Source organism: Octodon degus, unplaced genomic scaffold (genome assembly GCF_000260255.1).
Source record: "Octodon degus isolate 3935 unplaced genomic scaffold, OctDeg1.0 scaffold00033, whole genome shotgun sequence".
In the NCBI taxonomy this organism is placed as follows: domain Eukaryota; kingdom Metazoa; phylum Chordata; class Mammalia; order Rodentia; family Octodontidae; genus Octodon; species Octodon degus.
This window is the reverse complement of record NW_004524609.1, coordinates 14,094,525-14,105,813: the sequence shown is the minus strand read 5'-3', so window position 1 is coordinate 14,105,813 and position 11,289 is coordinate 14,094,525. Positions and strand designations below refer to the sequence as shown.

The 11,289-nt window shown below is 56.1% G+C and overlaps 1 protein-coding gene across 1 annotated transcript in view; it reads left to right on the top strand.

Annotated features, from left to right (window-relative positions):
• The window catches only part of Btbd17 (BTB domain containing 17), a gene marked incomplete at its 5' end in the record, with an annotated part of 63,744 nt that extends 52,455 nt beyond the window's left edge, over window positions 1-11,289 (top strand). The window contains 2 exons of the mRNA XM_023714124.1: window positions 8,488-8,764; window positions 9,984-11,289. Of these exons, the coding sequence (XP_023569892.1) occupies window positions 8,488-8,764; window positions 9,984-11,058 (1,352 nt within the window). The remainder of the gene's footprint in view (window positions 1-8,487; window positions 8,765-9,983) is intronic.

The window sequence follows — 11,289 nt, the reverse complement described above, 5'->3', positions numbered from 1 at the left end:
GTGTTCCCTGGCACCTAAATTAGACATGTGTTCAGAGGATCAGGGGTAGAGCTCAGTGGTACAGCACCTGCCTGGAAAGCACAAGGTCCTGAGTTCAATTCCCAGCACCAAAGTAAAATAAAGTGAGTCTGGGGAAGGAGATAACCTACTTTGAGCCCAACCCCCACCTTGGCACCTATAGTCAGGGGCTTGCTGCCATATGCAGGTCCTCCCGGCTTCCCAGGGTCCCTCTGGCTTGGGCCAGGCCCCAGGGCAGCACAGTGGGACAGGGCAGGCACTAGCTCCTCAGGACAGGGCCCCCAAAGGTGTGTTGGACCCCAGCCCCAGGAAGCACAGATAGCAGACAACTGCCCAGGCTGCTAGTTCCCTGAACCCTGAGGCTAGGAGTAGATCTGAGGCACAGCCCCCTTTAGGAGTCGGAAAGACCCCGTGTGTGAAGCAGGCAGGGCTCCCTGCCATACCTACACTTTGCTTTGAGGAATGTGTGTCTTACTGAAAAGCCTAAATCCCCTCCAGACAGAGCACGTGGCCTCCGGTCAAGGCTTTCCTGACCTATGCGGACTACTGAGGCTTGTGTGGAAAGGTGGGGGACAGGACAGGGTGGAAGAGGGGTGCTCGGTTTACCTCTGTATGCACACCTTCGGCCAGCCTTGTGGCTCTGCCCCAGGTGCACCCCTGCATAGCCCTGTGCTGGGAGTGGGTCAGAGGCACCCGCTGGAATCCTGATGGTCCCTTCAGAGGTGCTACTTCCCACATGGCCCAGGAGGACCTCAGTGACCTGGCGCAGCTGAGACAAGGACTGTGCACAGGAAGTGCCTCTGAGGCCAGGGCACAGTGCTGTCCTGTGGGGTGCACGGCCCCTAAATCCTCCACATCCTGTGGGCAACAGTGTAACAGGTCAGTAGTGTTGGGCTCCATGACGTGAGAGCCAGGGTCTGAGCATCCACAACTCGGTAGATGCCAGTGCTGTGACGGAATGAACAGGGCAGCGACAGCATCTGAGTGGACACAGGTGACAGCAAGAGCGAGGCTGTCATCACTGGGCAGCCAGCCAGCCTGTCCAGGGACCCTGGTTGGGGGAGGGGTGGTTCTCAGTGGCAAGAGTGGGCCAGTGAGACAGAGACCTCTGAGCCAGCCTGGGTGGAGCCAAAGGTGTGATCAACAGCAGCATGGAGCTGGGAATGGTGGCACACGCCTGTGATGCCAGCACCCGGGAGCCTGAGGCAGCGCCCTGCAGGCTACGCAGGGCTACGCAGGGCTATGCAGGGCTACGCAGCTTGAGGTCAGCCTGAATTGCAGTGAGACTGCCTTAAAAGGGAGGGGGAAAAATTAAAGTTAAAAAAACAAAAAACAGGCACACATCTTGACCTGGGGATTGAATCCAGGACCTTCACACTAAGCTACATCCCCTGCCCTTTTAAAATTTTTGTTTGTTTTGAGACAGGGTGTCATTAAGTAGCTTAGGCTGGCCTTGAACTTCCTACGTAGTCCAGGTTGCTCTTGAACCCAGGGCTATCCTCCTGCATCAGCCTCTGCGCACTGGGATTACAGCTGTGTACCGCTCCTCTGCTAGCCACAGGTCTCATCCAGCCTGAGCCTCTGAGCAGCGGCACTAGAGGGTCCCTTCATCCGCTTGTCCCTCCAATTTCCATCTTCAAGGCAGCCTCACAAGCCAATCCTTGTTACTCCCATTTTAATCAAACAAGCCCAAGCCTCAGAGAGATGAATTGAAGCAGCTGGAGTCCCAGAGCCGGCCTGTGGCAGCTGGAATTGGAACTCAGCTCCGCCCTCCACCTCCCTCAGGCTGCTCCCGTTCATACCCTCCCCGTGTTCTCCTTGGAAGGGAGAGGCTACCAGAGCTCAGCTATGTGGAGGAGACCGTGGGTCATGTGGGCAGAGCTTTGAGTGGGCCTGAGGGCTCCGACAGTGTACTAACCACAAGTCCCTCTTCCCAAAGCAGTGTCCAGGTTGCTCGCTGGAGCCTTTGCCCCAGAGAGGAGATCTCACGTGTCTAAGGAGGTTGCCAGGTCAGAGCAGGGCTGGCCTGAGGCCCACCCTTTTGCAGGCCTCCAGGTACTTAGGGTCCCGTCACCTCCCTGTCAATTCAGAAGCTCCTCCTCGTGCCCCAAGCCTGGAGGAGACTCTGATTGCATCTACAGCACTCAAGATACTCTGCCAGTGGACAAGAGATCATTGATGGGGACTGAGGCAGCTTCCCGGAAGAGCCCACATGGGGTTCTAGGGAGCCCGGTGCAGCAGTACTTGGTGACACCTGGGCCCTGGCTCTGCAAGCTCCTGCTGTGCTCAGACAAGGTGCTTAGGTGAGATGCTGGTGTCACAGGTGGCCACGTGCCTCTCGAGAACTGCTCCTCTGTGTGAATGCTCCAGGCTGACTCTCAAGGGATGACAGAGCCTCTGACATAGGGCAAAGAGAACACAGTGCTGTAGATTTAATACCTCACAAGCTGAATGCCCTGCTGCCCGTCTCCTGCCCTAAGACAGACTGACAGATGGACAGATGGACAGACAGACACACACACACACACACACACACATATACACACACCCCACTGCTGCAGTTTGGGGGTTCTGCAAGAACTGTACAGGACACATAATTTACAGCATTATTTTATATTGGTCACCCAAAGAATCATATGCAAAAAAAAGTGCAGGAAATCTGTCCACACACTAAAGACCAAAGAATCCAGCTGAGGGCCTGGACCTCACAGTAAATGTCCTGCATGAGTCCAGCTGAAGACCTGGCATCCATCACAGTGCCTCCCACGAGTCCAGCTGGAGGCCTGGGGCCCATGACAATACCTCATGCAGGCCTGTCTCATGGATCTGCACTGGGAAGGCCCCAAGGTCAGTGGCAGAAGCGAGGAAGTCTGCGTTCTCGGGATGAAGGAGCTGTGGTAGAGGCTGAGGGATCCACACTGGAGCCAGGAAGAGACTCAAAGCAGGAAACAGAGCTCCCCCGAAAAGTGCCGCAGCCATCCTCAGCAACAGTGAGGTCCTGAGCTCCTCCAACCATGAGGACAGCAGAGCTGCCACCAGGAAAGCCAACGTGACCAGCTTCTCTGTGAGACTGAGCAGGGCACCACCTTCCACTCCAGAGCCAGGAAGCCCTGCTCAGAGTGAGGACCAGAGCTCCCCAGTGTGAACTGCAGTGTTCTGAGGGACAGCAAGGCCCCGAGCTCCTTTGCTGATGAGAACAGCTTCTCAGCATGACAAGCTCCCCCAGGAAGACCAGCAGCTCCCTACAGCCTCCCTAACAGCTTCCGACAGCCCCTCCTCTTCTTCCTCTTCTGTTCTGCCTCTTACCCTACTGGCAACAATCCTCACGTAGGCCTCCTCCAATCAGCACCACACTGGCTCATTTCTGTTGTGTGTCACAAGCTCAGCACCAGTTGTCAACTCACCCTACACACACACACACACACACACACACACACACCATGCACATGCATACAACACAGCAACCTTTGGACTAAGAAATGACAATATGGCATCTTTATTTGAAAAGACAACTCTACAGCATTGGACTGGGGGCAGGGAGGAGAGGCTAGAAATACTTGGGGGGTGGCTCAGGGAGATGAGGGGTCAGAGGTGATCCTCCTGGGTCTCCCTGGCAACCCTCAGCCTCCCAGCCCCTTTCATACGTTCAACTCCACCCATTTAAGTCTAGCAGGTGGTTCTTAGCCTGGAGTGACCATAACAATTTTCTGGGGGTGCCTGGAAAATACAGATGGGTAGGCTCACCCACGGGAATCTGGTTCCCTGGTGGAGCATGGAGATTCCAGCGCAGGAGGGCCAGGCTTCCAGAGAGACCGCAACAGACGCTGGAGGAGGCTGGTGTGAAGGAGTGTGTGGGTGCAATTTAGGGCGGCATGTCTCCCAAAGGGGCACGTGTGCGAGGCTTGGTCTCTAGCTGTTGCACTGTTGGAAAGTAGTAGAAACTGGGAGGTGGGCCTAGGTAGAGGAAGTAGGGCACACAGGGTGCTCTGAAAGAGGGCATTGGGGCCCTGGCATGCTCTCTCTCTCTCTCTCTCTCTCTCTCTCTCTCTCTCTCTCTCTCTCTCTCTCTCTCTCTCTGTGTGTTTTGCAGTTGCCAAGAGGTGAGCAGCTTTTTTCTGTATTAGTTAACTTTTTGTTGCTGTAACCAAATACTTGAGAAAGACAATTTATAGAGAAAAAAGGTTCTTTTGACTCACATATTCAGAGATTGCAGCCCATGCTTGCTGGGCTCCAAGCAGAAACATCAGTTGGCAGTTAGGAGGCAAAGAGAGGAAAAATGCCAGAAAAAGGGGCAGGAGAAGGTGATGTGTCCTCCCCAGCCGTGGCCCAGTGACCACCTCGACCAGTTAGGTCCCACCTCCCAATAGGTCCATTAAACCATGAACTCATCAGCCCATTAATCGGCTCAATGAAGTGAAAGCCTTTGCAGTCATTCAGTTCTTCAAGTCCCATGAGCTGCTAGCAAAGCCCTTAAAACAGTGAGATTTTAGGGGTGTATTTTTTGAAACAAGGTCTCACCATGTAGTCCAGGCTAGCTTTAAACTCACTCTGTAACCCAGGCTGGCCTCAAATTCATAGTGATCTTCCTGCCTCAGCCTCCTGAGTGCTGGAATTACAGGCACACACACTACCACACCCAGCTTAGGGGTGCATTCTGAGTGCCTAATCCTCTGCTATTTGTTGTCCCATAATGAACTGCTCTACCTACTACAGGCTCAAAGCCATAGGGTGAAGTAACTGTGGACCAAAATTCCTGAAACCTTGAGTCAAACCTTTTCTTCATTTAAAGTGTCTGCCTCAGGCATTTTGTCATAGTGACAGAAAGCTAACACAGGCCTACAGAATGGCAGTGTGCTGAGCAGTGGGTTCTCAAATAGGTAACATCGCTATTGACAAGCATGCATAGATGCTAGGAAGTCCCCAGGAGCCCAGGCTGCTCTGGGGTATGGTGGCTCTGACTTACTGAGGTGAGTGAGGAAACAGTACAGTCCCCAGGAAGGGTAGCCAGGCAGCCAGTGGCCAGGGGATGGTGGGCCTGGATGAGGGGACCAGGGGTGAGCGTTAGGGCAACTGGGAGGGGTTTCTCCTGGGCCGAGCAGTTCTGCCTCTGCCAACCCAGATGAGGCTCCTGCCAGATCCAATTTTTGCTCTGTGGTTCCAGAGAGGGGATGGAGCTGTTGGGTCTCTGTGCAACAGCCAGGGGCAGAAATCAATAGATGGAGCTGGGCTCTGGGATCCAGAGAGCAAGAGTAGGGAAGTTCCAACCCATTCCCAATCCAGAGCTCAGAGCCAGGTCTCCTGGGAGCTGTCCGCCTCAGCTCATCAATCCCATCAGAGTCCTTCCCTTGAGGAGCTGAGGCAGGTGCAGAAGCAAGGCCTGTCCAGCACCACATACCTCTCTCTGTCTCTCTCTGTCTCTCTCTGTCTCTCTGTCTCTCTGTCTCTGTCTCTCTCTGTCTCTATCTCTCTGTCTCTCTGCCTATCTCTCTGTCTCTGTGGGTCTGTCTGTCTGTCTGTCTGTCTGTCTGTCTGTCTGTCTCTCTCTCTCTCTCTCTCTCTTTCTCTCTGCTCTAACTTTGCCCTTCTTTCTCTACATCTTTGTTTTCAGAAATGCTCTCTTCTGTACCAGGACGTGGAGACTGTCTCCTAGCTATCTGCCTCAGTTGCCCTACAGGTAGAATGGGGTTCCAGGTTTGCTACGTCTCCTTAGAACTTTATTTTATTTTTTTCATGTATTTAGTACGGGGTCTGCAGGGTCTCACTATGTAGCTCAGACTCATAGGGATTCTCCTGTTTTTAGCCTCCCAGGTACTGGGATTACATGCGCATGCCACCATGCCCAGTCTTATTCACAGTCTCAGTTTACCCTGGGGGTAGGGCTGGCACAGTTCACTGGAGACTGAACCCATTCCCTGCACTTGCCTAAGCAGGCGCTTTAGTCTGCTGAACTATCTGGCCAGCCCCTTAGAACTTTAGAAAGTAGAACTTAGTTGGAAATTAGAAGCAGGTAAGGCAGCCTTCCTCGCAGGGGAACCTGCAGCCATTGGTCACAGCCAAATTAACAGAAGGAAGTAGCGGAGAAGATGGGTACCAAGCCTCAGACTCAGGTCTGTGTGCTGGCTGGCTGGGTAGGGGGACAGGCTGCCTACTGGGACCTGCCTGCTGGAAGGCAGCCAGGCCTGTCCAGGCAAGGTGCTCCCCATGGGACACAAAAGGCTGCATCTGCTGTTTGCCCAGCCCTGCTGTGTGCCCCCCAGGGAGGGGGATCAGCACAGGTCCTGGGGTACTTTCCCAAAGAAATCACCCTCTGCAGAGCATGCCAGGAACCTTCTTCAAGAAGGCCATGAACATGATCCAGTCCCCATGGACCCCTTTTCCGAACCCCTGTCCTCCTCTTGGGAGAGCTGATCCTCCCCAAAATGGGAGTGGGGGAGGGGTGGGAGCCTGAGTGGCCTCTTCTCTCTCTTCTTGCAGGCTCTTCCTTTGCAGCTGGCTCACCATGGTGCTCCAGCCACGATGCTGCCAAGTGTACTCTGTGCCAAGGCAGAGATTGGGGCTGGGGTTGGGGGAGGGGCTGGGGAGCCCTAGTGTGGGTGTCTGACAAGTGGCCCTGAAGCTCCTTGCCCTTTGGGGAACCTAAAACTTCCCAGGGGAGGACCAGCTAGCCCTGCTGAGTTGCAAGGAGCAGTGGGGGAGGAGGGTGCCGGATCTGTTCCCCTTGGGGGCCCAGGACAACACAATAGTCCTTGGGGCTGCCACTCTCTGGCTTAAGTGGTTGCCCAGGCAACAGCAGGGGCCATTTTCCACCAATCCATGGCAGAGGCTGGATGGGGGAGGGAGGCCTGGCAGGAAGGGGGATCCGTCCCCTGTGTGAGACCCTATATAAGGAGGAGGGATGTGTTCTGAGTGGTCTGGCCGTCACTGTCCCTCCAGTGGACTTGGGGTGGAGCATGAAGATGCTTAGGCTAGGCCATGGCAAGCCTGGGTCCTGGGGCGGCTTCTGGGCCATCCTGGCCCTGGTGGGCCTGGTCACTCGTGCAGGTGAGCACGCAGTGGGCATGGTGAGGGTGCAGGGAAGGGAGGGGGTGTGGGGCAAGCCGGGACCTCTCGGCCCTCATGTATATAGCCAGCCCGGAAGGGGGTGTGCAGCAGCTCGGGACAGCGCCACACGGCTCCACAGACGCATCTCCCAGAAGGAAGGAGGAGAGCGGCCTGCCTTGGTGAGGAGGAGAGATGGGGCAGTGGCAGAAATCTTAGGGATGAGCAGATCATCAGATTTCCATTGTCCCAGGCAGAGGCTGAACAGGGACGCTGGCCATCAGCATTCAGGCCTTTCAAAGTGACAGCTGGGGAGGTGGGGCCGGGAAATCCACCCTTCACCTCTCCCTCTCCCTTTCTCCCGGGGTCTTCCTCTCACAGATGCTCGCATCCTGTGGGCCATCTCCCCCCCCCCCGCCCCACACCAGGGCCTGTGTGTGCATGTGTGAATGCGCACTTGAGTGTGGCCAGCACCCATCTGCCGCTGTCAGGCACGTCTCTGTTCCTTCCACAAAGCTCTTCACTCTGCTCACAGCTCAGGGGAGCCACCAGCAGCGTACTCCCCGAGTTTTCTGTGACCAACATGTACCCACTGAAGCCTGAGAACAGCCCTGCAACATATACCCACCTGCAGGGCAGTACCCAGGTCCCCAGAGGGTCCCACTCCTGGTCTAGTTTGGCCTGTGAACCTCCCATGGTCCCCCGCCATCTCACAGATCCAGGCCCCCCAACAGGGCAGGATGGGCCTGGAAGTCAGCTTCTGCTCCCCTCCTGTCCCCCGGCCTCCATTTAACTCTTCTCCCACCCACTGCTGTAGATGAACTCTCTCAGGCCTGGTCCTCCTTCTCCTACATAGGTTTACTCCCTGGCTGCCTTCTTTAGAACTAGGATGTTTATGCTTTTGTGAGGGTAAGGACTTGGTTTATATTGCCAAATTCCGGGCTCTTAGGAGAGTTTGTGGGGTACAATAGGCACTCAGGATTTGTTAATGCATGTGCCACTTGTGACAACTCCTCCGAGGGGTTCCGTGGACGATGGCTAAGGAAGCAAGAGGGAGTGGATCTGAAAATGTCCTCAAGCCTGGTCTGGCTGGGGTGGTGCTAAGGTGGTCTGGCTTTATGGACACCCATGCGCAGATACCAGAGCTGGTCGCTGCTCCCTCACCCCTCCCAAGAGGGTGCTCTCTTTCCTGCTCCCAAGAGCACCCTGTTGGCTCTGCATTGGTACATCCTGTGCACCCCAAATATGCCCATGGGCACCCCCACATCCATGTACCACGTGGACACACACAGATGTGCACACCTGGCTCCTTTGTGGGCCCTTATGCCCTCCCCCCATGCACTTGTCTCCAGCTGGTTCCTCTGCACCCCTAAACCGAGAGGCCCCAGGCCCAGATGACCTCTGAGCTGTGCTCTGTCCCTTCTGCTGCAGCGCAGAGAGCCGACATGGGTGGGGAGGCCGCGGGCACCTCCATTAACCACTCCCAGATGCTACTCCACCGCCTGCAGGAGCTGCTGCGGCAGGGCAACGCCAGCGACGTGGTCCTGCGAGTGCAGGCTACAGGCACCGACGAGGTCCGAGTCTTCCACAGCCACCGCCTGCTGCTGGGACTGCACAGCAAGCTGTTCCGGGAGCTGCTGAGCAACCAGAGTGAGGTGGTGCTGCAGGAGCCCCGGGACTGTGCTGCCGTCTTCGACAAGTTTGTCAGGTAGGAAGGGAAAGGGCCGAGGGCACTTCACCCCTTCCCCAGGCCCTGGCTCTCCACCTGCAAGGTCCCAGTAGCCTGGCCATTAGTACCGTAATGTCTGTTCACCCATGTCACCAGGACAGCAGTGTCCCACCATCCCCTTCATCCCTTCCCCACTGTTTTTTGATACGTGGCTCCCTGCCTTTGGCTGTATGCTCTGGATGGCTGGAGGTTGCTTCCCCACGATGGTGGGCCTCTCCAGACCCTCTCAAACCTGATCGGTGGAGCTTTTAGAAACTGCAGATTCCAGGGCCCCACTCTGGATGGTCGATTTCCAGTCTAGGCTTGGTACCAACAGTTACTTTTTTTATTTTAAAGCGTCTATGTGGTTCTGATGTCTGCCCAAGTTTGGAACCACAGGGTAAGGGAGCTGAAAGTTAGCCAGCTCCCCACCCCTCACCATTTCATTCCAGCCTAAGAAAGTAAGTCTTGGGCCGGGGAGATGGCTCAGTAGGATAAGCGCTTGACTGGCAAACGCAAGGATCTGAGTTCAATCCCCGGTTCTGCAAAAAAAAAAAGAAAAAAAAAAAAGAAAGTAAGTCTGGTCTAACAGCTTTGACAAGGCAGCAACAGAGCTTAACACATAAATTCCAGGTGACAGGAAGAGAAACAAAATAGAAGGAATGCTTTGTGCCAGCAGGACTGGCGGGAGGGGTAGGGGAGGCTTAGAAGAGAGCGCGCTGACCCCTACCAAATGAAAAGCAAAAGACAGGGAGAAAGATGAGGTGCAAACAAGGGAAAGGGCCCCATGTGACCACCAGCATTGAAGCAAGATTCTTTACTCTGTTCCCATTGTGACAATAACTCTGTGGGGTGTTCTCCTTTTTCTTTTCTTTATCTTTCATTCTTTCTTTCTTTCTTGTTTGTTTGTTTTGTTTCGGCACTCTCTTTTCTTAGATGAGTAGCTTCAGGTGATCCTACTTAAACTTGCTCAGTTTCCTAGAAAAATACATGGCAGGAGGAGGCTCTGAACCCAGACTGTAAATTCCACAGTGGCAGGAGCTCTCTCTCTTTGTTCTGGCCTACAGCTAGGCACCTACTAGATGCTCCTTAAATCTACGTGATTTCTACTTCATTACCGGAAACCCAAAGAAGTCAGGAAGTGTCCAAAGATCAGAAGTCATAGCGCCAGGCGGGATGGGCTGACCTGACATCTCCCTCAACTCTGCTTCTCTGGCAGGTACCTGTACTGCGGCGAGCTGACTGTGCTGTTGGCCCAGGCTATCCCGTTGCACCGGCTGGCCATCAAGTACGGCGTGGCCCCCCTGCAGCGCGGTGTCGCCGACTACATGCGTGCGCACCTGGCTGGTGGTGCAGGGCCGGCCGTGGGCTGGTACCATTACGCTGTGAGCACCGGGGACGAGGCCCTGCGCGAGAGCTGCCTGCAGTTCCTGGCTTGGAACTTGTCCGCCGTGGCGAGTAGCGCCGAGTGGAGCGCCGTGAGCCCGGAGCTGCTGGCGCAGCTGCTGCAGCGCTCAGACCTGGTGCTGCAGGATGAGCTGGAGCTCTTTCACGCGCTGGAGGCGTGGCTGGGCCGCGCTGGGCCGTCGACCGCGGTGGCTGAGCGAGCGCTGCGCGCTATCCGTTACCCAATGATCCCACCTGCACAGCTGTTCCAGCTGCAGGCGCGCTCTGCCACCCTGGCGCGCCACGGCCCGGCAGTGGCCGACCTCTTGCTGCAGGCCTACCAGTTCCACGCCGCCTCACCACTGCACTACGCCAAGTTCTTCGATGTCAACGGCAGCGCTTTCTTGCCCCGCAACTACCTCGCGCCCTCCTGGGGCACTCCTTGGGTCATCAACAACCCAGCCCGCGATGACCGCAGCACCAGCTTTCAGACGCAGTTGGGCCCGAGTGGTCACGACGCGGGCCGCAGGGTCACGTGGAACGTGCTCTTCTCACCACGCTGGCTGCCCATCAGCCTGCGGCCAGTCTACGCCGACGCCGCTGGCACCGCGCTGCCCGCCGCACGCCCGGAGGATGGGCGGCCGCGGCTAGTGGTTACACCGGCCAGCAGCGGCGGTGACGCGGCAGGCGTGAGCTTCCAGAAGACGGTGCTGGTGGGAGCTCGCCAGCAAGGCCGGCTTTTAGTCCGCCACGCCTACAGTTTCCACCAGAGCAGCGAGGAGGTTGGCGACTTCCTGGCACACGCGGACCTGCAGCGGCGCAACTCGGAGTACCTGGTGGAGAACGCGCTGCACCTGCACCTCATCGTCAAGCCCGTCTACCACACCCTCATCCGGACCCCCAAGTAGATCAGGAAATAAAAGGCCTGGCCCATGTGGTACCAGGGACCGGGAAGGGTGAGGTGCAAGCGCAGGGGACTGTCAGGCTGATCCCTGGGTGGCCAGGAGCTGGCTGGTTGGGGCTGGGGTGGGTTCTAGGTGAGTGGCAGTAGACCAGATGCCTGGGTTTGGAGCTCATTCCATAACCAACTTGGAGGCAGCATTCTTAACTCTGAATAAACAGATGCACAGAGAGGTGAA